Source organism: Crocodylus siamensis, chromosome 8, assembly GCF_052110815.1.
Source record: "Crocodylus siamensis isolate JL-2025a chromosome 8, ASM5211081v1, whole genome shotgun sequence".
Classification (NCBI taxonomy): domain Eukaryota; kingdom Metazoa; phylum Chordata; order Crocodylia; family Crocodylidae; genus Crocodylus; species Crocodylus siamensis.
The window spans coordinates 66,947,846-66,974,939 of NC_143402.1; the positions used below are offsets into that span (position 1 = coordinate 66,947,846).

At 49.8% G+C, this 27,094-nt stretch overlaps 2 protein-coding genes across 4 annotated transcripts; one reads left to right on the plus strand and one right to left on the minus strand.

Annotated features, from left to right (window-relative positions):
• Positions 1-829: 829 nt before the first annotated feature.
• Positions 830-16,467, minus strand: LOC149858922 (uncharacterized). Of its 2 annotated transcripts, none has more exons than XM_090061399.1 (16): positions 16,246-16,463; positions 13,492-13,599; positions 13,153-13,228; positions 12,756-12,912; positions 11,725-11,770; positions 9,010-9,068; positions 8,840-8,875; positions 7,132-7,184; positions 6,371-6,503; positions 5,858-6,054; positions 5,630-5,675; positions 5,472-5,537; positions 3,150-3,209; positions 2,680-2,762; positions 2,133-2,227; positions 830-1,222 (listed from the first exon to the last, which is right to left on the minus strand). In XM_090061399.1, the coding sequence occupies exons 1-16, from the start codon at positions 16,280-16,282 to the stop codon at positions 1,188-1,190; spliced, it is 1,287 nt and encodes a 428-aa protein (XP_089917525.1). In that variant the 5' UTR covers positions 16,283-16,463; the 3' UTR covers positions 830-1,187. The 2 variants fall into 2 exon arrangements, with proteins under 2 accessions (XP_089917525.1, XP_089917524.1); XM_090061398.1 differs by lacking the exon at positions 830-1,222 and adding an exon at positions 1,229-1,663 and having other exon boundaries at positions 16,246-16,467.
• Positions 16,468-19,159: 2,692 nt separating this feature from the next.
• On the plus strand, positions 19,160-26,880 carry GALK1 (galactokinase 1). 2 transcript variants are annotated; one of them, XR_016443734.1, is made up of 8 exons: positions 19,160-19,558; positions 21,271-21,460; positions 22,036-22,155; positions 22,872-23,007; positions 24,265-24,446; positions 24,672-24,822; positions 25,949-26,390; positions 26,618-26,880. XR_016443734.1 is itself a non-coding variant. In XM_090059135.1 (8 exons), exons 1-8 carry the CDS (start codon positions 19,256-19,258, stop codon positions 26,687-26,689), a joined length of 1,317 nt encoding a protein of 438 aa, XP_089915261.1. In that variant the 5' UTR covers positions 19,162-19,255; the 3' UTR covers positions 26,690-26,880. The 2 variants fall into 2 exon arrangements, 1 of the variants encoding a protein (XP_089915261.1); XM_090059135.1 differs by having other exon boundaries at positions 19,162-19,558; positions 25,949-26,111.
• Positions 26,881-27,094: the final 214 nt, after the last annotated feature.

Consider the following 27,094-nt stretch of genomic DNA (forward strand, 5'->3'; position numbering starts at 1 on the left):
CCTCTGGTTGCTTTTTGAAGGTCAGGGTTGTTAGCTATCCCTTCTTTTCCCCCCCCTCCACTGTCTCTAAGCTTGAGGTAGCAAATACTGAGATGAGGTTTCAGCATACTGATGCCTTAACTTACTAAAGCTGAATATTTAAATCTATTTTCAGGCTTTTAAGTTCTTGTGTTTTTTAAGAGGAGGAGGGGAAACCAGCGCAAGTATAGCTGCTCCACATAAGATGCACTATGTAGTAAGCTTGAAGAAGCCTCAATTTTAAGGATGAGAGACTAGGAAAGCCTATTGACATGAAAGCATCTACACTGAAGAATAGCAGTTTCGTCTTGAAAAATGATGGAACTTTTTTTTAGGGGTTTTGAGGCACTTCTGAGGGAGCCTAGAGCCTTTCAATTCTGAGTTATGCAGCTGTGTGAGCAAGCTTTAATAAACAGGCAAAGTTCTATTTGGGCTCAGTTCAGGTTTTGAACCTGTCCAGGGAAAGAGGACAAGTTGCACTTAAAGCTATAAAAAGGAAAAGGTATATAGGCATACAGTAACTCGAGCTGTTTCTGATCTGTTCAAGGGGGTGGAGGAGGAGAAAGTAACAAGAATAAGCTGCTATGAATCTAACTGTCCACAAAGGACAGTCTTAACTTTTGAGTGCATACTTAAGCTATGGTTACCAGATGATTAACTCTAAGACAGTGTTTAGTGAGACTGAAATTACAGCTAATATTAAATCTTACCAAGTCTTTTCCTCAGCAGTTCTAAATAGAGTATCCCAGTTTTAAATATACAGGATGTGCCTTAGAAGAATAAAATGGAAGCAAGGAATAAATAGCTCAAGTAATTTTCCACTTGATTTATTCCAAGCAAACTTCAAAAGTTTTCAGTAAAGCTCTCCATAAAAAAGAGACTGCATTTTAAGAACAAAATGATTTTATACAAAAGTGTAGGTTCCAGCATCAGCTTTAAGAGTGACTCAAAGATGTGATGCATTTGAAATATTTCCTTCCACAATGTTAAAAAATAAAGCACTACAGCCAGTCCACGGAGAACAGTAGGAAATAGCATCTTAGTCTTAAGACCTGAGTTGGTAGGGTCTCAAACAGCTGACAAAGTTGGGCTGTCAGGAAGGCTCCAAATCTGGGTCAGCAGCATGCCTGGAGGAAGCTCATAGCTAGAGCCATCACTTTCCTTTCTCATCAGACAAACCATTCAGTATGTTTAAATCCAGCAGCTAAGGGAACAAGCATGCATTACCAATGACTCCCACACTGAGGGCAACACCCCCTGCACACTTTGCCTCCTGTAAAACTAGTTTGGGGTGCATTACCATTTCTCACAAATAAAGCAGTTGACTTTATAGCTGTTGCAGCCATCTTGCTCTCTCACCCTGAATCTCAGCTATTTTGCAAGGGCACCAAACTGAAATGTCCACACATCTTAAGATGCTTAGGGAATAACATCCTTGCATCCAGACTTCCAAAGCTAAACCACTTGAGTCTTAAGTGCAAAAAGTTAAGCAGACAGAATATTACCATCTTGACTATTTTATTCCATTGTTAAGGGTGGTCCAATGTTTAAAGCACTATCTTAGGACTTGCAAGAGTTAAGTTTCTGCTTCAGAACATCCTCCTCTGTGTGACCTGGTAAGTCTTGCTGTGCCTCAACTCCCCATCTGTAAAATGGGGATAAAAGTATTTCTACCTCATGAGTGTTGTATAGATTAATATATTAAAAATGGGGAGCTTTTACAGCTATGTGAAACACCCAAAGAAAGTATTTGAGATATGGTAACCTTAGAATTTTTACACCTGTTTCGTAACTTACTTTTAGTCATATCTTGAAGCGAGAGGCTGACCTTCCAATGGAAAAAATACCTTTTAAAACACTGATCTTTTGAAATACCATTGAACATCATTGATTTAGAGATGGTGAAACACCAGCATATCTTCCATTCTAAAATCAAATTACTAGGAGGTGCTAAAAGTTTCTTTGGTGGACATTAAAAACTATTCCATTGTATGTACCCAAGCTAATAAGACCTCAGCGAAACACGGTGGAAGTAGGTGTCTGCATGTGGCAGATAGTGGTGGAAATTCTTCATGTTCCACTTTGATATCTAAAGCAGTAAAACCTTGGCTTACCGATTCTCTTGATGATTTCTTCACATTCTTCCTGAGAATTGGATTCAAACACAAGGCAGGCAAAGGTACTTTGTTCAGGCATCTCTGGTGAAACCCTGAATAAGGAAAATCCCCATCAATGGGCAAAATTCATTTTGCTAACACACGGTGATGCTTAAAATGGGGCATTACAGCCCAAGCTCACGGCCTCCAATGTATCTGTCTGCTTGTGATCATTACAACAAGGCCAGGGGGTCCGTATGGTAGTTAGGGTAAATTACAACCCTCTTGAGAGCCTGTCCCCTTATGCAGCCTCTGCCAGACACTCCCTTGGCATTAAAAGTTGAATTGACAGCCCTGGTAGGTACATACGAGACCCTGGCCTGGCACATCCCTTTTGACCGATTGCTACACATTCGAGCTAAGCATTCCAAATCCAAATCTTTCAAAATACCTCCAAGTTTATTCTTTATTTGAGACTTGTTTAATGCTCTGCATAAAACTCTAATGAATTCAGGAGCTCGGTCACTGGAACATGACACCCACTTTATCCTCAAATGACACTTACGCAACACAGAAGGCAAAGAGATTGCTATTGTCCAAACGCCGACCCACACAGGAGATCTCTGGATAAGGGTAGTGGAGCAGAACCTATTGTGCAAGTCAGGAGAAAGATGTGATGAGAAACAAGGCTGTGACAATCCAGTCAAATATCTATAGATCTACGGTCTGTCCACTCATTCTGGGCTTAAATGAACCACTGCAAGAATACAGCTTGCGAGACTTTCTGTAGTCCATGGAGAAGTCAGAGCAGCTGTGAGCATACATACGCAGCAAAGCAGTTCTCATTGTCCAACGCCATCATGTACAGAGGAAGTCCAGTCCAGTTAGTACACTTGCTCTGAGCCTTCAAGAGGCCGAGAAGCAAAAACTAAACACAGAACAAAGCAAAACCACACTACACGAAGCCTGACAAATGCACACCTACTTTTATACAAACTAAAGTGTCTTGGTAGATTTCAGCTCAACTCAACTCACCTTGGAAGAAGTTCTCTCTTGTATGAGGACTTCAGTTTCTTTCACGTCAAATAAAACTTCCTGAACAAACAAACAGAAAACAATCACAGCTTTTTGGTGTTGCATTTAATAAAGACATGAGCAAGAGAAAAATTCACTAGGAGGTGCTATATATTATACGGAAGCCTTCCACAGCTGGTGACAAAGGGCGGATTGGTGCAGGTTATGGTAAATGAACTTTTCTGCCGTTCAGATTTTGCTTCAAATTCAAGAGGTTGTGATGGCAAATGATCCTAGTAAGTCTAGTCTCTGCTGGAGATCTGTCAGCATCACAAAACGGCCACACAAACGTCATCTGTTAGACTTTTGCTCAGGGGGGAGCCCAAGCTGGAAACAGTGCAGGAAGCTTCAGGTCTAGATGGGCAGAGGTGGGTGAGGGAAATGCTTAGGCTTTCCTGCTGTGAAACTCAGAGGCCCCATTTCAGGGGTGCAGTCCATCTTTCCACCAGCCTTTAAGGCATGTTAAGCACCACCCATTTTGGTGTGGCAGCATTTTAAATCTTTACAAGCAGTACGGCAACAGAGAATGGGGCCCAAACCAGTCATTGACTAAGGACACAAATCTGCAGATTTGCCAAGCTGATTAAGTGCCCTTGTGCAGATCACTGCATTTCCCCTAAACTTTTCTGTTCTGCTACCACAATTCCTTCTAGAATCTAAAATCGCTGGGGAAGCTTCTTGATCACACTAGCCAGGACAAAATGAACCAGAAGCCAGGGTGAAAGGAAAGCACGGACAGAACTGAGCCCTTCCTACACATACCTTACAAAGTTGCAGTGGCAGCTTCAAAAGTCTCCCTTTCCTAGCGTAAATGCCAACACTGGTACACCTGTTACCCAAACACCAGGCTTGTTGGATCGAAGCATTAATATAAATAGAGCTGGGGCTGATTCTCATTCAGACCATCTCTCTCCTTCTCCAGACACAAAGTCCATTTATTCAGGGTCTGTTCACTGGACTCAGCCATGGGATTACTCTTCAGCATTCCTGTGGCAGTGGGGGCCAACCTTTTTGGCAGGCATGTCACAAATTAACCCCACATCCTCCCCGGGTGCCACTCTAATCCCCTTCCCCTCTTTTCCAAGCTCTCTTGTGCATGCATGTGCATGTGTAAGCACACACCCCCTGCATGTGCGTGTATACAAACACACACACACACACACCCCTTCATGCTAGATAGACTTGGCTTCTTAGCAAATTATTGACTAAATCATTGCTGTATAGCATAAACCTTTTTAAGTGGCACACCTCTGATTTAGTCTACAAGGTGCAAATTTACTCTGCCATCTGCCTGACTTCTGATCAACAAAGCCAACTACCTCTCTTGTCTTAGCAAATGCCAGCATTGCCACTCACATACAAAAGCAGAAAACTTATCCTAGGCTCTAACAGGAATTGTGCATCCCTTCTAGCAGCTGTAGTATCAAGGGATGCACAAGTGAAGGGAAAGCCAGCCCTCGCTACAATACCAAGGATGTCACGACCCTCTCCAGAAGTGACTCTAACCTTCTATTCTAGGCTGTGTTTTCACTCTAACCTATGATCAGAGTGATCCATTGTTCGCAAATGGAAACACTTGAGAGAAGGATGCTTTGCCCTTAGAATCTGGGCAGTGTAAGAGCTTTTAAATGTTTCTGTGCTCTGAAATGAAAAAGTCTCTCGTGGTTTACACTTTTCCCAGCAGCTCCTGCTACCTTAGGCCAACTGCTCTCAGCAGGGCTAAATCTGCAAAGCTTCACACTTCTCACCTAGATGCAGCTCTTCACTTCTCATGAATGAGGCAGATTGAATCGACACTGCATTTCTCCAGAGAAGAAAGACTTTGCAAATCATGGGGCCCCAAATCAGGGTAGAACTTAAACAGAAACTTAAATTGTACCAACTTGAACAAGATTTAAGAATGCACTTCAGTACTTCCCTGAAGAAGGGGCAGTCATTCTTATGGACCACAGCCCTGACAATCGGGCCACATGAGCCAGTTTTGGTATAACTGGTATAAATGGAGTGACCACTTTGAGCCTTTAGAATTTGTATCCGACTACCAGAAAGTGGACAGGGCTGGTGTGCTACTATGCAGGAAAGGAGAAAAGGATGAAGAGGTGTGAAGAGGTCTGACAAGAACCCTCAAATTAGGAGTTGCAGGGCAAATCCCTAGCTCTTAGCAGCCAGGGAAACTCAGTCGAGATAAACCCTTAAAAAGACACCCACACATCATCCACCTCTGCCCCAGAATGATGCCAGCCCCTCTCTCTCATTCTTTCAAGGTCACAACTGGGAACTTACCTGGGGCGGTAAGTGTTGTTCTAACACCATGGGTATACCCTGGTCCAACACCTCTTTGCCGCCATACTAAAAGCAGATTGGGGGAAAATATTAAAACATTGAACATGCTCAGGAAAACAGGAACCTTCCTCATCAGTCCATAAGATTCACATGCTTACCCTTCCTACATTGGCTTGGCCCAGGTAGTGCAAGTTGTACAGCAGCCTGGGTAGAAAGGGGTTAATAGCATTAGGCTGGGAGCCTGCAGACAGCTCCACTGTTGTTACCGATGAAGGTCTTTTGCTGTGGCCCAACATGCACCAGTCCTGCTCTCCCCCTTGATGGGTGCCCACATTGATTACTTGCTGCCACCTTGCGCTGTGTTCATTGGTCCCATCGGGCCCTACCTGCCCCCCTGCAGGCACCGGTCCTCCTTCTCCTCTTTGCATCTGTGCTCATACTGGAGCTGGAAGCCGGAAACTTTCTCCCTCAGGACTTTCAGGTAGGGCAACAAGGGTTTGTACATCCCCCCGTCGTGCCACTTCCACCGGATTAAGCGGAAGTGGAGCGGCTTGCCCTTCAGCTTCTGCAGCACCGCCCCTGCCTGAATGAGAGGGGAGAACAAGGGTGGCCATTGGCAAGGGCACCTCAGTTCCTTCCCATGGTGCGCGCACAAGAGCTAGCCAGCCTGTGTTACTGCCTGCCCCTTCCTCTGCCTTGGAGCTGTCCACAAGCCACCGACAAACCATTCTCCCACCTCAGCTGCTCACTGAGCTCAGGGGACTGCTTGGGGCTTCTGTACTGCACTAACACCAGGTGCCAGTCAACCTCCAGCGTGCTCTCACAAGTGGGCTCTCACTTCAAGTGGGACTAAGTGGCCCAGGGGCCCTAAAATGAAGGAGCTGGCCTGTACTTCTCACCTGCCCATTGTGTGCATTCCTCAGTGAGACGCCATTGATCTCATCGATGACATCACCAGCCAGCACCACCTCGTCCACCTCTGCCTGGCTCTCAGGAAGCATCTCAATGACAAAGATCCGACCTTCCAAGTACCTGAAGACACCAAGATGCAGAATTCAGCCTGATGGACTAGATGAAAACATCCCAGGAGTCCTCTGGCTAGAGAAATACTTTGGGAACTCTAGCTTCCTTGGCCTAAAATCAAGGCTTGATCTATCTCAGCCAGTTCCCTCAAAGGAGGATATGAGGAGCACCTTCAGACCATGCTGGTTTGGAATCTAAACCACGTGACAAGGCCAATGAGGCAGTCGCAGTGGGAATAACCAGATAACTCAGTCAAGTATCTGGAGCCTACCTAAAATGGGAAGACAATGCCATCCCCTCCCATACATGAGTCTTCTACTCTCCTGACATCACCAGGGCCAGCACCATCACAACATGCCTTGCAAAATCAACAGGAGAAAGCCCCTCCCCAGTCCGGACTCAAACTCTGTGCATCTGACCAGGAAGATGATAAACCATCATTACTCATGTTTTCTGATGGGCAAATGAAATATCATTCATGGCCCCAGCAGCATGAGAAAGAAGAACTATGTAAAGCTTGAGGTAATGCAAGAGAGGAGAAGACTGCAGTTTCCAGCAGCTTCATATATACCAGTTGTAACATGGGCTCTGGGCTGCTCGTGGGCAGGGGAAGGGAGGAGGAAAGCTGGTGTCTTACCTGAGTACCATCCCCAGTTCTCTGCAGGGCACTGTTTCATAGGTTACACACACCTGGAACACAACAACCATCCATCCAGCAATGTCTCCACAATGCTCAAGAAATTCCCTCAGAAAAGCTGAAAGGGACAGGGGGAGGGGAATGGGAAGAGGGCATTTTGCCCCTATTAAAAGTGAGGTAACTGAGAGGTGCCAGATTGGGACCCCTGGTTGCTAATGTCAATCTTCTATCGACATAAGAGGCACAGCAAAAGCACACATTTTCCCATAGAGCCCCATGACAGGCCCTAAAGAACGCTTTCCAGAATCTGCTAGGCTCAAACCTAAGATATCTTCTCTAAGGTTATCCAGTCCTTGGGTTCTCTGCTGAAGCTGCCAACAAGGGCACCAACCATGGGTATGTTTTTTGAGGCAGATGCCATCCCACTAGAAACTGGATTGAAGCCAAACTCATATATTCTGCCTAGGCCACCCCTCCACCCAGTGACACTCAGTTGCTAGCTAATTTGAGCTAGGAACAGAGAAGGGATCAGTTCCAGGTTCCACTAATAACCTCTTGAGCCATCTGCTTATGGGAAGGCAACTTTCCATCTGTCCATCTGTATCCACACAGGCATCCACCACAGGTCTCTAATCTGGGGCTCAGGCAAAGCCAGAGCAGACCCTGGAAAGACAAATCTGCCTGTCTTGAGAAGAGTGATCAAAAAGTCATACAACCTGCTTGTAAATTAGTTTCTCCCTGCCCCATCAATATGAACATAAAGTCACTGGGAAGTGTTCATCCTCCCCAGTCACACCATAGGCATTCAGAAACACTTCATCATATCACATTATTTAAGGGGAACAGGGAACCTGAAATGCAGTCAGTTTGGTCATTAGCAATTTATGGCCACAAACTGTAAGTGAAACCCTAAGCCCCTTATAATCAAAGAGTTTTGCCTTGGGCTTCAGTGGAGCCAGGATTTCTCTGTATAGTGAATTACACAGCAACTAGCATGGGACACGGGCCTGATCAAAGTGGTCCCGCATTTAGGTCTTGCAAAATAATAATAAAAATGGATTAATAGAATGAATTTAAGACTATCCAATGGAAAAGGGGGGGGGGGGGAGGGGGGTTCAGTTTCTTAAAGACTAATGCTTCCCTGCAGGTTCGTGGCTTCCTACCCCCAAAACACAAATGTGAAATTGAAGAGGAACAAAAATGGAACTCAAAGGTCTAATTACATTGTCCAAGCCCAAAGAAAAGCAGAGTATGACAGCAACAGTAACAATAATGGAAAGGAGCTCACCTTTTACAGCAGCCCCAAAGAATTGTAATTCACATGGTAAGTAAGTCAGGACCCAGTCTTGCAAAAATGTAGTTGCCACCTCATTTCTGACCATGAACAGCCCTTCAGATCACTCTTGGCAGCAGAGTTACACAGGTGAGTAAGTGTTAACAGAATTGGGCTTACATTAAGGAATAAAATAATAGGCTAGATGCTTAGCTCATGGAAGCAGATGCAGCTCCGCCAGCTTCAATGGAATGATGCAGTTTTGTACCAGCTGCACACCCAGCCCTATGATTTTTAACTTGACTGCATCTCTTGTAACTTTACCCATTTAATCTGGGTACTCAGCGTGGGGCCACAGCAGGTAGGAGGAGGAAGAATAAAATCATGAATCCTGCATTGGGAGGAGTCAGAAGAAAGAAAGGAAGGAAGTCTTACCGGCAGCAACCAGCTTTCATCCAAGAAACTGGAATTCTGCAAACAAAGCACAGCAGCTGGACTTCACCAAGGAAGCGGCAAAGAAAGGGAGAAAGACCTCTAGACATTTAGTTCCATTAGGCCCACAGAGCTGTATTAAAGCTGCCACCCAGAACAATTTATTACCATACCTGCAGATCCAAGGAGAAATTCATCTCTGTCACCACCAGCATCAGTGAGAGGAAGGGCTCTGTGAGGGGGGAACCAAAAGCCAACATTACTGCCAGGCCTCTTGACAGCCATACATTCCATTATACCCCTCTCCCAGGGACACTCGAGAGGCTCAGATAATCAAAGCCATTTTCAGTGGAATTAAAACATGGAGGACATGACCCTGATGTGGGGACAGGGAGTTTAGATCCTCAGGGCTGTGCTGGATACCTTGCAGTCATAGATCTCCAACAGCTTTGTAAATGTCAGTGGTGGTGTAACCCCTACGAGAGGATGATCTCAAATTTTAGAGGGGTGGAAACAAAGCAGGGAGGTGCTGCTGGGTAAGGTAGTCTACCCACGTATGATCCTTTGCAGGGTCAGGGCCTACGGCTGCCTAGGAAAGCTGTAGCAAAGTCAGGAGCAGCATGTAGGTCTCTTCAAGGGTCTCATCACTGCTCTGCCGTATGTGCCCTGTGTCAAGCAGTCGCAGACTCCTGGGATAACAGTCAGTACTAGGTGGCTATTGGGACTGTAGCGGGACAAGCAGGTATTTCCCAATCCCTTGCTTTCCCCCCAGCTTCTTTTAGAGTGCCATGTAGGCCAAACCGAGATGGCGACTCCAACCAAAACCTAAGAGCAAACAACCTCAACCAGCTCCGCTGCACAGCAACAGAAAAATGGCTGATCAGAAGCACTCGAAATGAGGCATGGAATGGCTTCCACATCTGCATTTTGAATGGCTGATTTTTCCCCACCCCACTGGCTGTGCTGCTCAACACAGTCCTGCAGCTGCGTGGCCCAGCATGCGATTCACAGGCCTCACCAAAACCCATAGTGTTGATCCGATCATGACCTTGGTGATAGAGAGACTTCTAGTGTAGGGAAGGTGCTGGTAGTTGCTGGGGTTTTTGCCTTGGTACTCTTTAGGCAAGCTCCAAACAAGGTTAAACACCACAGGAACATTGTAGGAGCCCTATTTCAATACTACTGATGGAACTGCACAAGGGGGGGTGATGCTAGCTAAAAAACCCCTATAACCTAGGCCAGACACTGCCATCCAAAGCTCAACCAATTCAGTGAGGTTCCTTCCATGGACTTCACTGGGCTCTGAGTCAGGACCCCAGAAAACACCCCTCACAAGTAGCTTTCACCCTGTTCTGTCTCAACTCTAAGGCTGCTCTTTTGCTCTGATACAGCTACAGCTTTAGCACTAAAGGGGACTCATGACTACACTACAAGTCCAGGGTGATTTATAAGCCACCAAGGTACCATTTTAACTCACGTTATTTATCATAATCAAAAGATTAAAGGCTTTCACCCTGCCCCAGTCCTCCTGGGAAAACAGTTGCAGATGGAGCCACACAGTATGTCGGAAGCAATGCAGCTAGTTACGAGAGCGGGGAAAGCATTCCAGTTCTGACACTCGCAGGGGATCAGCAGGGGCCGGGCTGTTAAGAGTCACCCCCAGAGACATCCGACAGCTTGAAGCTCACTTGGAAAAATGCTCCCATTAAAAGGAAAATCAAAATAAATCACACTTTTAAAAATCCAGTGTTTCTCCTTCTCAGGGCAAGAAACCACCAGAGCATCCAGTTCAGTGTGAATCACACACACCTACATTTCTTATTCTACCACTGAGGTAGTTTACTTAGATTTTACCACTTAGTTCTGCTGGGGGTGGGGTGGGGGGAAACCACCTAGGAAATTAGCTTTCTACTCCGCACCATCATAATGTAACATCTGGGCTGCAAATGGTACAGTGGAAGATACAACAACTGCTTTACTGAGAGAGGCAAGGATATTTTTTTTGGTTGATATATTTTATTGGACCAACTGCATCTTTGGGGTGAAGTTAAACGGAAGGTATCAACCCAAAAATCCTTGTCTCTCACGAGATTCCTGGACCATCACAGCTACAGTGTTACTCTAATACTATACTACTATAACATGGAAGAGGGATCATGATGTTTCATAGTTTCTAGGGTCGGAAGGGACCTGAGCAGATCATCTAGTCCGACCCCCATGTTATTTATATGAATATGCAATTTTGCACAATTAAAAAAAATAAACAAGACTTAGCATCTGAATAAGACAATGATGATTTTTTTCACATTACAGTGGTGCTTAGAGGGCTTATTCAGAACCAAGATCCAGTGGTGTTAGGTTTTATTTTAAGGAGTCTGCAATCTGACAGGCAAAGGTATGGGAAGGGAGGTATTAGGAACTGCATTGTTACATATTAGAAATTAAAGACTAGAGAGATCGTGAAATATACACAAAGGTCACACAGGAAAGTCAGTGACAGATCACAGAAGCCATCTCTCCCAAGTCCCAACACCCTTTAAAAGACATCATTTTCTTATAATCATTCCTTGCCAAGCTTACTTTTTAATGAAATGGGACAAATTTATTCCCCGTTTCCCAATGCAAACAGCATTGTCACCAATGAAGTACCATCAGGATTAGGTTCAATCCTGGCCACAAAAACTGCACTTCATCCTTTGAAGGGCTTCCATCTTAAAGTCCGTCTCCAGATAAAATTCTCCATAAGTGGAATAAGAAAAAAACTGTAGAATGCACCTGCATAGATGCACCTGTGCAGTGCATAGCCTAGATGTGATTTTGTTTTCAGACCTAGATATCAACTTGTTTTAAAGGACATTACTAAGTATTGCAGGAAGTCTCTACCTTACCCATGAAATCTTCGTTTCCCAGGACTGAGGTCACAGGATCATAAAACTGAAACATATTTAAAAACTTATTTAGCGGCATGCCAAGACTCAAGAAAACTCAACCCAAGCTGGTCCAGCATGCTGCATTTTAAAACACATCCATTATGCACAAAGTGAAGAATGAACCCATGCCCATTTGCAAGAACAGGGGTGAGCAAAATGCAGACTGCGGGTCAGATGTGGTCCGCCAGGACATTTTCTGTCCCGTGGGGCCCCTAAAAAATTTAGAAAATTAATATTAATCTGCCCCTGGCTGCTGGCCATGTGGCCCTTGATGGCTTGCCAAACCTCCATAAGCAGCCCTCTGCCCGAAATAATTGCCCGCCCCTGCCTTAGAAGTATGGAGGTTTATTTAAAACCCATTTAAACTGAACTCTTTCCCATAAGCCAATGGCTCTCAACCTTTTTTGCAGTTCAGGTCGCCCCTCCATAACTTTTCTGAACTTGGCAACGTCCTGGTTAAGAACCACTGTTGCGCTACCTCAGCTCATCTCTGTGGCTGGAATTAGAAGCCCAGATTTTCAAAAAACACTGTGGGATGACAGGGGGTGGGGAATCTTGTGGGATGACAAAAGGTGTGGACACGTGGCACGTTTCCTACATGCAGCAGACATACTCTGTAGTCAAATGCCACATTGTAAGCCATTTAAAACCAGGGTGCAGCTATCCTCTTGAAAAACACAACCTCACTTTACTATGGAGTAAAAACTAGAATGGGTCATGGGTCTGCTCAGTTCTATACTGGGGTAGCTGCTGGCTCAGTGAGAACAGGCCTCACCACCCCTAGGGACCAGGTGCTGTAAAAGCATCTATAGCAGCATCCAGCTTGGGAGAGCTGCTCATGTGTCCACTCCTTACTACAGAGTAAATTTACTGCCAATGAAAATCCAGGGTCAACTGGTCCGTAGTGATGGTGCTGTGTATCCTGCACCCTTAGTTCATCCAGAGTGGTTCCCCCCGCCCCTTGCTTTTATGCCGAAAACTCTTCTGACCTCTGGCAGCTTAGGAGACCGAGACAGCTGTCGAACAGCAGTCGCTAGTAACTTTCCATTTAAAGCCAAGCGCAGGAAATACCGGCCTCGTCCCTGCGCTGTCAGCACCTTCTCGCAGGAACTGGCTCTCTCTATTATGATGGACAGGGGAGTTACCCTATAAACAGAAAGAGGGGAAAAAACAGTTAACTCTCAGCACTTGCTCATTTTCATACACAGCAGCACCTGCCACTGAGGAATGACCAGTTCCCAGATCTTGGTCCCCTAGGAGAGGGCCCTGCTCTCGCCCCTGGGCTTCCCTTCCAGGAGACAGTATCCGTCATGCCACTGCTGAAGCAGCTGGGCAGATTCTGGGGCACAACCAAGCTGTCGGGGGGTGTTTGCCGAGACCGCTCACCTGCTGGCAGTATCCTGCTGAGGAAGCTGTTCTAGCCAGTGCCAATAATCCCGTCTCCTGAAGCCCAAGACTGGCTCTGCAGGAGAGAGAGAAGAGGAGCTCTGTTAGAAAGACTCTCTGACAGGAACCACAGGAGAACCCTTCCTTCTGAGAGGCTGCAAAGACAGAGGCCCACAGTCTTCATGACCTTCTCCAACCAACACAAACCCCTTCAGCCTTGTCAGGTCTGAGCTCTACTCATCCTCTGCTGATACAGGTGCTACAGGCATGAGCTTATACCAACTTGCCCTCTGCCATCCCCTCCCCATCCTCCACAGAGCAGCAGGAGCAGCTACTTACGTTTCATTCCTTTCCGAAGGATCATTTCCAGGATCTCACAGAAGGAGGTGAGGTGCGGCGAGGCATCTGTGTATGGGCTGTTCCCTTCCTTCAGGCTCAGGATGCACACTGTGAGGACACAAGGGCAGGCAGAAGGCTTTAGGGCACCTGTTCACCATCAGCCCCTCAAGGGACTGGTATAGTTCCATAGTTAGCAGGGTCAGAAGGGACCTGAGCAGATCGAGTCCGACCCCTGCCACGGCAGGAAAGAGTACTGGGGTCAAACGACCCCAGCAAGGTGTTCATCTAACCTCCTCTCAAAGACCCAGGGTAGGAGCCAGCTACCCTGTATGATAGCCATGTATGATAGCTACATGAGAGCTTACAGATTGAATCAGCACCCAGTCTGCTAGATGCCAGGTGGAAGAACCATGTGTCAACACGCCAGGTACAAGGTCAAACCATTTGCCCAGCCCTTATAGGGATAAGGTCAAAAAAAATACTGAGAAGAAAGAGAACTCACTCTTCTTTTCAGCCTTACTCAAGGGGGTCAGAGCCAATAGGCCACTGTTACACTTTGGGCAAGTGGCTTAAATGCTGAGCCTAAGCCTCTCTGTATGTAAGAGGAGGGATAACAATGCTTGCCCCTTTCTAGAGGTGTTACATAGATTGGTTAATATATATAAAATGCATTGAGGACATGAAGCCCTAGAACAGTGTTCACAAATGGCCCAGTCCTGAGAAAGACCAAGCTAACTCAACTCTCCTTGATTTCAGGGAGAAGCAAGATTTGTCTGGGGATACCTTGTACTGAACCAGCTATATAGCTGGGAGAGATGTCAGACCAGCTTTTGAGCATAAAATGCCCTTCCCTACAACACCAGTACTTGACTTTGGGGGCTGCGGAGAATACTTGATATCTGACAGGACCGGGTACAACAGCTGGCCTCCATTTCACCTTCTCTGCTGGAGGGACGTGGGCATATCAGCATCTGCAGCTTTATTTCAGTCATCCCCTTTCTGTCAAGTCACTCAGGCTTGAAGGGTAAGCCTTGTTACCATCTGGAGAGCTGGATCGCAGCAGGCTGAAGAGGCTGAGAGGACTTTCCCCAGGGAAGAAGGGATGCTTTGATCACTGTCCAAGACCAAACTCAAGCTGCCCTGCTGGAGAAGAGCCTTCTTTCCTTCATGTTGGTGCTTGTCCCTTGACTACCAGATTTTATAAAGCCACCTGCACTTTCCTCTTACCTATTATATCACTAGAAGCCAGGTGGTGCCAAGAAAGCTAAAGCCTTGCTGCTGCTTCCACGTTTAGGCCACAACGTATGCACAAAAAGCAAACGAGTAGCAAAAGTTGTACCACACAGGCCTCTGTTGCTGTCACCTCTCACTTCCTCAAACCTATTTTACTCCCCACATCTCATCCTCCTTTGCCATGTTGCATCTGAATCAGACAACAAATTCTTCAGTGCTGGGGCAGCTTTTACACTGGATCTGTCAAGCAATGCTGTACGGCCAGTAGCCTTCAAAAAGTCTCCTCCCCACCACTTTGATTCCTGAACAGGGACCTACAGGCAGCCTAAGAAAAGGGAGTGACACACACACACACGCACACCACACACACACACGCCACTTAAGTTCAGCTTCTTGAGCTGAATAACCTGCTGGTATCACAATACAATAGGCTGGGCTTCCACAAACACTGATTCACCCTTTCAGGACTCTAGTGCTGCCCTTCCATCGCACAGGCCACAGATCCACATGTAGTGAATCTGGGTTTCCAAAGTACCCTGAAATGTAGAAGACGGAGACCAGGTTTGCCACGCACCCCAGAAAGGACCCTTTTTCAGAGACTACACATTTTTGGGACAGGCAGGTCCCTAAGGAAGGGAACGGAGCAGGTGAAGCACTAATGATGCAGGGTGCAACTGTCGTCGCTCCTTGGAAGAGAAACCAGGCACCGGGCTCTGAAAGGAAAACCACCTGGGATAGCTGTGATGGGGAATCATTGCAGCCTGGCTGATAGGAGGAACACTTTGCCTTGTCCAGAAATGCTGCGACCACGCCTGGTTCGGGGGATGTGTTAGCTCCGTGCTCACCTGTGCTCAGGGCCAGCAGCTCAAAACCTCTAAAAGCCACTGGCTCCAGGGCCCCCTTGCAGGGGCAGGATTTTATAGGGAACCCATGCAGGCCAGAGCACACAAGGTGGGTCAGCACAGCGGCTGCTCCACACGCCCTGGGTGTACGCGAAGCCAGGAAACTGGTGTTGGCCTGTTTCAGATCACAAAGAGGCAGGTGTGTCCAGCACACACAGGTGTGTCTGCTGCGCCCTTCCCATGGTATTACCCTTGTTATATCCTGCACGGGGCCAGCTGCCCTTCGGGGCTGACAGACAGCCTCCACCAGAGGTGTACGGGGGTCCCCAAGAGCATGGCGAGAAGACGACACTCTCCCCAGCTGGGGGGTCCCCCGGGCATCCCCAGCACTGGGCCCTTCCACCAGCCCCTGTCCCCACAGCCTCCCCCCTGCTGACATCACAAAGGCGGGCTGTCTGTCGCCACGGTGCTACGGGCCCCACAAGCCAAGCCCAGGATGTGGCCCGCGCCCCCCATCACCTTGCAGGGGCCCTGCGCCCATTCTGCCCCTGCCCCCGAAACAGCGGCAGCGGGCTGAGCACCTGCTGCGGGTCACGCATGCTCCAGGGCAGCGCCGCCCCCAGCCCAGGCCCAGGCAGCCGAGGTGCAGGCAGGCCCCAGGCCCCCTCCCGCCGCTCACCTTTCAGGGCGCCCACCAGCGGCTCCCTGCCCGCCATGCCGCCCGCGCCCTGCCCGCGCCCTCCGCCAGCACGCGGCGACACACTGGGCCGTACCACCTGCCCGCCGCGCGGGGGGGGCGGGGGCCGGACGCACGGCGCGTCCCCAGCCCGCGGGGAGCTGGGCCGGGGGCCCCTCCACGGCTCTCCGGGGGGAGGGAGGAGGAGGGGCGTGTCCGCCTGGCCGGGGTGCGTCATGGGAGACTGAGCAGTCGTGCCCCCCCCGCGCAGGAAGTGGGCTGCTCCGCAGCTGTGGAATGTCGGGGGGGCCCAGCACCCTGCGCGCTTCAGTCGTGGAGCAGGGGGCGCCGTCGGGGGGGGGGGGGGGCTCAGCCCGTTTCAGAAGCTGCTTGGCCTGCAGCCGCGCTCCCGCTCGCAGAGGGCTCCCGCAGGCCGGGCCAGCCTTCGTCTCCTGCCCTCCCGCCTCATCCCCTCAGCCTTTAAAGCAGGGGCTCTCAGCCTAGCTGCACTGCAGGTCTCCGGGTTAGGTGGGGGCCGCCCCCAGCTTACTTCCAGTCACACAAAGCGTTTTAAACAGGATGTCGCGTGGGATGCAGCCGCGCGCTGACCCGGCTGCACGGGGTGAAAGCCACGGCTGTAAAGGATCAGGCGCCCGGTTGAGAATCACTGAACTAGCAAAATAACTACCCCTCCTGAAGAGTCCCCCCCGGCCCAGCTTCTAAACTAGGGAGTGTCTCTGAAGGATAGCTGCTATCGCTACACCGCAGCCGTGTTTTTCTTGCAGTCCCTGCTAAATGCCCTGACCCCCGCGAAGGGCTGCAACCTTCAACCAGTTACGTTGCCTTAACTTACTGGACCAAGACCCCGGATAAGTGAGGCATCATCACGAACAAGGCCAAAGCGGAGGGGCTGCGATGAAGACCAGCACCAGGACGATCAAGACACGAGGGTGAGAAGAAGCCAGGTTGTCACCCAGTGAAAGAAACACTAGCCTGTTGTCTGGGAGAGGAGAATGGGATTTTTTTTTTTTTAAAAAGATGGCCTCACCTTGAGTGCAGTGATATGGCCTCAAAGCCACACAGGTGGGTGCTATGAACCCCTCCCCTAAACGATGCATAGATTAAATGGATCAGATCATAGGATGACACTTTGTATTTGGCTGGTGACAGGTAGGGAATACGGATGGTTGCCCTTCCAGCTGAAACTGCTCTGCGTAGCACCCTTCATGCAGCCTCTCAGACAACCTTATGTCATGTTTATAAATGAAATGATTAGAAAGTGCTACAGAGTTAACTGCCAAACAGAGATATCAGCAGACAGCTATGTATCAAGCTGAGAAATGTTGCTATATACCTACTCCTTCTACCTAGACAAAGGTTTGGCCTCACACTCAAAATCTGAGTGTCATTTAACATGATCCTCCAGACACTTGTAATGTAGTGATGGGAATATAATGAAGATGCAGCCTAGGAGCAGCTGTTCAAGGGGTCTTGTCTTCAGCAGTATAGAGTGTGCATAAGCACAGTCTTGATCATTTCTAATTTACAGGCCAACAACCTATTTGGTTTATACCTGTTCTGGGAAGCTGGTAGTTTAGTTTAATCAACAGCCATCAAATCATGAGTTAAAATAAAGATTTAATTATTCACAATCTAGAGTTCAAACAATTTCTCTCTCAAGACCTCAACGTCCTCATTCATGAGATATGATGCTAATACCTGGCTACTTAAGATAATTATTATGAGGGTCAATCAGTTAATAGACCACATATGACCTTTCTGGAGATAAAATACATGGAAGAACATATCCATGCTGGAAAGCTCACAAAGAACTCCCTCTCCCCCCCCGCCCAACACCCCTCCCCCCAACAAACTACTCAGTTGGTCTAATAAAAAGATATCACATTTACTCAAAGAACTTTGTCTGGAAGAACACACAAACCCCAAGAGCTGGTACTGAGAGAGTTAACAGCACATCTACCTAGCATGTGAAAAGGCACAAGCACCAATCAGCTCAGTATAGCTAGATGGAGAGAGTCCCAGTAAGCAGGGAAAGGAAATATAGCATGACCATTAGATTAATTCCTTCAAAAGTCCTTTGAAAAAAAAGAAAAAAGGGGGGGGTTTCCCCACTTCCACAAAAAAAAAAAAAGTATTCGCATTTCTATAGAAAGAACAAAAAACAAAAAAACTAATACTTTTTTGGCAACTGATCATTACATTAAAAAAAAAAGTCCTGAATAATGAAAAATACTCTTTTTAAAGAGAACCCCACCAAAATGCTGATCGTCAACAAAGCTTCTCCCCCACCAACCTCCCTGCCAAACTAATAGAAAAAAAAAAATCGAGCACAGCCTATTTTAACTGTTCATCCTCCTCCAATGGCTGATAAATTACTGGATCAGGCTGAGCTGCTTCACATGCAGCTCTGGAGAACCCCCCCGTTGGCTCTGCTCTCTGAAGGCCGGATTACATAGCTCCCGACTTGGCTAGCACTGACTCAGCCCCACCAGCGTTAGCACCACGCGGAGCCCTAGTGTAGACAAGTTATCTGCAACCACTCGGGGAAGGTTTTCACACCGTGTCACACGGGTCCATTTATACCAACTGGGGAGGAGGCTAACAACACTGGAGGAATAAAAAAAAAAAAAAGAGCTAAGGGACGCTTGCAAACTGCCCACCGCCATGCCGAGTCTGAGAGGAGCCGTAGGAACAGCTGGGAATTCAAATCCTTCCCAGCCAACTGCAGTTTCCCCGTGCAAGTCCCTTTTTCTCCTCCCCTTCCCCAGCCCCCCCTGAACTGGGAGCCCATGAACTGAAGCACAGGAATCCCCATAGCACCCGAGAGAGGGAAGATCTCTCAACAGTGTAGATCCCGGAGCCCCCGCCCCGCGCTGGGCGGCCGTAGAGATGCTCGGAAGCGAAGTGAACGGGGTCGCACAGCTCCGCTTTATTCACCCAGCCTGATGTGGCTGGGCAGGCTCGGGGCTGATTAGCAAGTCCATTGGCGGACATGAGCCACTTGCAGGGCGGGGCGGGGCCGGAAGGAAGCGGCCACAGAGCGTTCCATTTTGGAACGTTGCAACCTCAAGCCCGCGTCCGCGCCAGGGCGGGGGTCGTGCCTCCCCCCTCCGGGTCCTGTCGCGACATGGCCGAGCCGAGGGCGGCTGAGCTCGACTTGCTGCTGGCGGCTGCTGGGGAGATGTACAGAGAGGCTTTCGGAGGCGCGGCCCCCGAGATCGCGGTGTCCGCCCCGGGCAGGGTGAACCTGATCGGGGAGCACACCGACTACAACCAGGGCTACGTGCTGCCGATGGTGAGTGGGGGCGCCCGGCTCGGGGCACCACCCGAGAGCCGCTTGGGCTGCAGTCGGCACGCACGCCGGCTCCGCAAGGGGATCGCCGGGGACCCTTCCCTCCTGGCGGGGCGACCGTGTGGTTTCCAGAGGGCTGGGCGGAAGCCTTGGCTGCTGCAGCCGGCTCTGGAGACCTGCCTCTGTAGCTGCAGGTGCCGCTGGTATGCAGCCAGCTCCGAGCCGGAGCTCCCTGGGGCAGGCGTGCGGCCGGTGCCAGCCAAGATGAGGCTTTCTCGGAGGATCAGCGCACCCAGCTTAGCAATGACGGGGCCAGGGTCGCAGCTCCACTGCTCCCAGCCTTGGCTTTACCCCTGCGCCAGAAGCACCGATTTGCCTGCTTCTCAGGCCCTTGCTCCCCTGGCTAGACTTGGGAAAGCATTATCATGGCCCCTCGATAAGCTGCGCAGGACCTTCCTTGTGTGAGGCCTGTCTTAGGGGGGGTCTTGCCATGCAGCCTCAGGGCTGCCAGGTCTCCTGGGGCTGGGAGTGGGGAGGTCTCTGAAGTTGAACTGGAGCAACTTTCCCCAAAGGAGAACTCCATCTCATTGGCAACTTGCACCATCTTCCTGCCTTTCTGGGGAAATGGAGCTAGTGTTGGCAAGTAGGCCTCGAGTGCTACCTTGTGGCCACAGCAGGGAAAATGCCTGTAGCCCAAGCCGTACAAAAGCATAGGGGGCAAGTTCCTCATTTCCCAGTTAGGAAATCTGAAATAATTGGGCTTTTTCACCTCTTTCCTTCCCCCCCCCTTGCCAAACGACTTGGCACACCTGAAAGCCAGGCTGCTTCAATGTAGAACCAGGAACCACCTTCAAAGCACTTAAATTAACTTTAGTCTTTGGAAATCTTGGCCTGCAGTGATAGTCCTGTCTGGGCTGAGCAGCAAGATTGCTGCTCTCAAGGAGCCTTACATTCCTGAGTAAACAGTCACGGGGGAGCTGCCCTACCTTTCCCTGCCTGTAGGTAACAGATGAGCTCTCAGTCTCTTGTTATGCAGATTCTGCCATTTCTGCTCCTTTTGCTTTTAATTGGTAAAACTCTTGGTGCAGATGTCATCTTCTGTTCCTCACGGACTGCGGGATGTCTGGACTGCATGAACTTTCTCTCATCTGGAGCTAGCTTGGGCAGCAGCAAGAGGATAAAAAGCTGGTGGCAATGCTCCCGCAGGAGCAAGCTCACTCCATGGGGAGTCTTTACCATGGCAATGGCTTTTAATTCTGTGATGTGCCCTTCCTGAACCACTGAGCTGAAGCCGTTCTATTTGTTTCATACAGGCCAGCAAGCAGTTGGCATACCCTAGTGTTGGCCCTGAGATGCCCCTGATCTGGGCTGGGGGTTCAGCTCTTTCTGCTTGACCAAGGTTTTATGTAAGGACCGTTCTTGTGCATGAACAAACCAGTTAAAGGGGTGAAATTCTGGCCAGGTGGTAACGCACGAAGAGCAGCATCACTGTGGCTTTGTGTAGTTCTAGTCCTGTGCAGGCTGGGAGGATGGGGTCTCTGGGCAGGGTAGAGATTATGGGGGGTGAGAGAGGAGGGAGGGCTCTTGATTGCAAGGCTTAGGAGCAAGGCTGTTACTTTCCTGTAGGAGAAGAGGCAAAACCAAACCACCCAGCAATGGGGCATGTTTCCTTCCCCCTCAGACAGGTTATGCTAACCCCTCTCTTCCCCCCGCAGGCCCTGCAGCTAGGTACTGTGCTGGTTGGGAGCCCGACCCAAGATGGAATGATTTCCATCCTCACTGCTGCAGAGGAAGCGGATGAACCCAAAAGGGTGCAGTTCCCTGCTCCAACAGAAAGCAGCCCACTCAGGGCAGGGGAGCCCCGTTGGGCCAACTACATGAAGGGCGTGATCCAGCATTACAGGGGTAAGGGCCAAGCACTGTGTAGTCGGTAACAGTCCTGCAAGCTCTTGGGATAGAGCCTTGATCCTTAGTAGAACCCAGCTCATCCCTGCCACCACAGCTCCTCTCACCTGTTGGCTGTGACGGAGTCACTCTCCCAGCACCCCACAATGCCCCCCCCCCAGGCACTCTGCCCTTCTGCTTCCTCAGGTGACCAATTTAGGGCTGGCCTGTATCTGACTAAAGCAAATTCCTCCTGTACCACAACCTTTGGCTCCTCCAGGTCAGAACTGAAGCACAAACAAATAGCAAAGTGTGGCGCCAGGGCTGAGTCTGGCTCTAGGTCACACCTGGGGTGGGGGAGCAGGACAGGTGAAGAGCTAGATATTGAGCAGCTCCTTCGTGTTTTGAACTGAGAACCTCAGGATAAGGCCTTTGCCTACACTGGACCAGACACTGCTTGATCTGTGCCTGCCTGGTTCCTTTTTCCTGTGGAAGCAACCCCCGTAGCACGCTGTACTGCAGAAGGTACCATCAACCTAAATTGTGTGTGTGTGTGTGTGTGTCCCTCTCTTACCTTGTTTCTGTTCTTGCTGTAGCTGGTCCTCTCCCAGGCTTTAATGCAGTGGTAGCCAGCAACGTCCCGCTGGGTGGTGGCCTCTCCAGTTCCGCCTCTCTGGAAGTGGCCACGTACACCTTCCTGCAGCAGCTTTGCCCAGGTAACACCGCAGCCAGTTCATCAACTCCCAGCTCCATATCCCTGGCGCTCTTCTGAGGTCTTCTGCATCCAGTTCCTGTGCTGGACACAAAACACTTCAGTAAATGCTTCCATTTAGTGGGAGGTGCTGGGATTTCTCTACTTGGTGGTCATCCCCATCTGCAGGACCCCTTCAGACTCATGGCTATAGCTCAGCACAGCACCAGAATAACTCTGTAGCCTGGGGATACACATCTCCCAGGAGGCACTTAACTTTGGAGCATATGTGATCAAACAGCACCTTCCCACTTCCCCTTCCCCAGCCCTCATACCCTCGCTATCTGTTCTGTCTGTAGATCGTGCTGCCCAGTGTATTGTTGCTGGGTTGTTCCATCTGACCTGGTCCCCTGTCTCTCTGATAGCAGTTGGTCCATGTGACGCCTCAGAGGAAGATGAGCTTGCCCCTGTTCCCTAGCAGTAGGGGCATAGCTGACAGTGTGGTGGAAAGTCGCTTCCCATCCTGCCGCCTCAGATCAGTTCCCCCTAATGCTGTGGCTTGAACTTGCCGATGTTGATTTGGAGGGGCTGCCAGCTGCCGTTCCAGATGTCTTAAAGCAGCCAGCAGCAGAGCTGACTCTACTATAAAACAAGTCTTACAAAACCTGTTCCTTCCACCTGGACTAGGAGGGAGGCTGTGTCAGGCAACAAGCTAACATAGCTCTTCCTCATTTGGCCCAGATGATGGGGACTTGGTAGCCAAGGCACTGGCGTGCCAGAAAGCCGAGCACACCTTTGCTGGCATGCCGTGTGGGATCATGGACCAGTTCATCTCTGTGATGGGCAAGGAGGGCCACGCGTTGCTGATAGACTGCAGGTAGGACCAAGCCCATAGCTTGTGGATCCAGCAGTGCCTATACTCTGAACTGCTCCAGCACCTCTTTTCTGAGGATCTTGGAGGCACTTTCTGAATCGGCTAGAACCCAAGTCTCCTGCTTCCTCATGCCAGTTATGCAGCTATGTTAATTGCTAGTACTCACCTGGCTGGGCAGGCCCTTGCCTGGGGGCTGAGGGAGTTCATCTCGACAGCCTCTTCCCCACCAGCACTTGCTTTCCATGACCTTTGGGAAGCAGCACTGTTCTCGCTGCCCAGTGCTCCTCAGTCTCTAGGAGCTGATCCATTCAGGCATGAACAGAGATTTGCGGGCACTGCTGGTTTCTGCTCCCTGCGTCAGCTAAGGGAATGATGCACCTCTTCTCCAGGAAACCCTGAGAGAGGAACTTTGTAGCTACAAGGTAAGACTCCTTCCAGCAACCCACCAGTGAGCAAAACTCGCCCCTAAAGCTGGAGAATTCAGCGTGGGTGTTTACCACTTGCTATAGTAACAGCTCTAAGCGCCACAACCAGGCCGGGTCCCTCTGTGCTGGGCTCTGTGAAAACACTGGATAAGTGGCAGTCGCTTTTGCAGAAAGGTTGAAAACTTAGGTGCAGGAGCCCCACACTGCAGAGGCAGCTCATGCTGGCTTTAAACTCCCGGGGCAAGGGTTGTTCTTGTTCTGTGAGCTGCAGGCCCCACTACAGGACCCGCACATGGGCTCATACTGATGCTGCTGTATGAATGAGGATGATGCCTCAAATTTGGCACCCAAAAAGGCTTGCAACCAGTTCTGCAGACACCAGCCCCCTCCCCTGACTGGGTGGGGCACACAGAAGCTAGTCGGTTTTGCAGCTGGCTTCATGTCCCTCGTTCTCTGCCTGATGTTTATCACTTCTCTGTTCTTCTAATGTCTCTATGCCACATTTAACCATTTTGTTACACATGCTTGTGCTTGTTTGTTGTACTTGGTGAAGTCTTTCTTTGTACGTGTGCCTTCAAGCAGTGGGCATTGTGACAGGTGTTATATAATCCTGAGGCTCTGTGCCACTGTCACGGGTGGCTTAACCAATAGTATAGCCCTACTTTTTCATTAGTTCCTTGGAGCATCTGACTCTGATATGTATGTGGTTGAGACTTCTCTATTGCAACCCCCCCAAAACCAGCCCTGGGGTGGCCATGGCAAAGAACACCTGGCTGGTCAGGATGCGGGAGTAGGAAAGGATCAGGAAATGTTTCCCTGTGACCTCTCATTCCAGATCACTGGAGACGCAACTGGTGCCATTGACAGACCCTGGCCTGGTTGTTCTCATCACCAACTCCAACGTGCGGCACACGCTGACAGGCAGCGAGTACCCCACACGCCGGCGCCAGTGTGAGGAGGCAGCCAGGGCTCTTGGCAAGGCCAGCCTGAGGGAGGCCTGCATGGCTGACTTGGAAGGTGGGGGCAGGCTCAGGCTTAATGTGCAGCGTGCCTCTCCTAGAGGCACGTGCTTGGGGCTGCAGAGGGAGCCGGCCTGATCTCCCCTGGTGCCGGGAGTTGGGCAGTACAGGGGCAGGGATCTTGTTTCACATTTGACGTGCAATCCGCATCGAGGCACCTAGGTTGCCGGTGGATGACACTGGGAGGCTCCAGCAGCTTCTCAGTCGGGTCTCGTCTCTCCAGCTGCGAAGGCCCTGCTGAACGAGGAGGTGTACAGGCGAGCAAGGCACGTCATTGGGGAAATAGAGCGCACTGCCCAGGCCGCTCGTGTGCTGCAAGCCAGGGACTACAGCACGTTCGGGAGGCTGATGGTGGAGAGTCACAACTCTCTCAGGTAGGGGCATGGCTGGTTGCACCGGGCTGTCACACTCCTGTCCAGGCAGAATGTGCTTGGCAGGGCTTGAGGATGAGGAACTGCAGGAGCTTAAACCTCAGGGCACCATGTCCATAGCAGTGCCCTGTCCAGTTGGTGCTGTGGCTTGGTGTGCCTGATGGCAACAGCTTGTGACGGGAAGGCACAGGCTTCACAGATCAGCAGCCCAGAGAAATTCCCCAGAAGCACTTGTTGCTCTGGTATCGGAGAATCCTAGACAAGTTGGGCTGGAAGAGACCTCCAGAGCTCATCTAGTCCAACCACCTGCCTGAGGCAGGATTATCCCTATCCAAACCATCCTATATAAACACTTAAAAAAACCCAAACAAACAAAAAAAACTCCTGTAAGCCCTGATGCAGTGCAAGACATAACACCTGAACCTGCCACAGATAAAGCAGGGGAACCACAGCAGCCAACATCTTGCTCCTATAAAAAGATTGTTAATATATATATTCAAGATCCCTAGTAGAGGGCCATGCCCCCTTCTACAGAGGAAGGCAAGCCCCTTCAGCCAGGAACCTCTCGCTTTAGTCCCAGCAAGAGCATTGGCACAGTCCAAGTCCCCAGCCTTGGTTGTAGCCAACACTCAGTGCCTCTGAGGAAAGCTTTAAAACCACCCTGATGAGTGTATCAGGAAGGGGGAGTGGGCAACCAGCAAAGCCCAGAAACCCGGGAAATACCCATAGTAGAACATAGGCATAGCTATGCTTAGATCGTCTCTGACTAGTGGCTGTCCAGCCTCTTCTTGAACACCTCCCGTGATGGAGAGTCCACAACTTCCGTAGGCAGTCTGCTCATATCACCAGTAGGGAGCTGCTGCCTGATGACTGTTACCCAGCAGTGTCCCATTACAGAGAAGAACTCCAAGGCCAGCTCTAGCAGGGGGGCTGTACCCTCTCCATTTAGACTAGTGATTCTAGGGCTAGGCCTGCAGCGTACATATGAAATGTTACTTGAGTTGGATCCTTGGAGGACTCCGGTTCATCTTGCCCTGTAGCTGGTTGCCAAAGTAATGGGTGTGTTTGGAAAGTCGCTCCCTAGAACAGTTGGCTCTGCAAGCCTGCCTGACTGGATCTGGTTTCCCAGGGATGACTACGAGGTCAGCTGCCCAGAGCTGGATGAGCTCGTTGCTGCAGCGATGGAGGTCAGCGGGGTTTACGGCAGTAGGATGACAGGTGGTGGCTTTGGAGGCTGCACAGTCACTCTGCTGGAGGCAGGAGCCACGGAGAAAGCTGTGCAGCACATCAAGGTATGTTGCAGCTGCCTGGCTTTTCCATGATGGAGGCCTCTCTTCTGACCCATCCCCCTCTTGCTGCTTGGACCCAACTGCACCAGCAAGAGTGCAGAATGCTCATCCTACACTTGGGCATAAAGGATGAGGCAAGGAGGGTTGAGCCCAGGGCTGGGCAACTGGAAGAGGTTGCTCCCACCCACTCCTAGCCTTCCAGTCGGAGCTGTGTATGGGGAGTGATGAGAGAGGAGTCATCACAAAGGACCCTAGGAGTGTGAAAACAAAGCACCACAGAGGGTGAGCTTTCTTCCTGACTGGCTTGGACCTTTGGGCCCTAGGGCATGCTATCTCAGTGTTGCTCATCTTGGTCACCACCTCCTAGAGAGGTGTCCGTGAAATAGCCTGGGGTCTTGGATCTGTACTACTCAGTGCAGCAGCATCTGTCACGAGTGTGTTCTGCTGGTGTAGCCCATGGCTGTAGCCCACAGATTCTGACCAGCCTTAACTCCCCTTTTGTCTCCTAGGAGAAGTACAGCGGCAGAGCAACCTTCTATTTTACAAAACCTTCAGATGGGGCCAAGGTGCAGCCTCTGTAGAAGAACAACCTCTTCCACAGGGGGGATCCCTTTCTCTGATGTGGTTGAGGACCAGATGCTCATTCACGTGCCAGCTCCTCTTCCCTTCCCTCCTTGAAGAGATCCAGTGAAACTCCTTTACTACCTCATGAAACAAAGAGGAATGTACAGAGGTGCATTGCTCGGGCAATAAAATTATATTTTGCACAACAGTCCTGTTGCCTATCTAACCCAGTAATGTTCGGAGCTTTGTTACCCTAATGTAAATGGGATGTATATGTGAGAGAAGGAAATCTAGATCTTTGCTTGGTTACATTGCTCTCAGGCAGGCTATGCAAGTGTAACGTTAAAGGCAATATCGAGTGCCCTGTGCCAGTATGTTTGAGAGAAGGGGTTGTGATTATGCTCTGAACCCATATGCTCTTG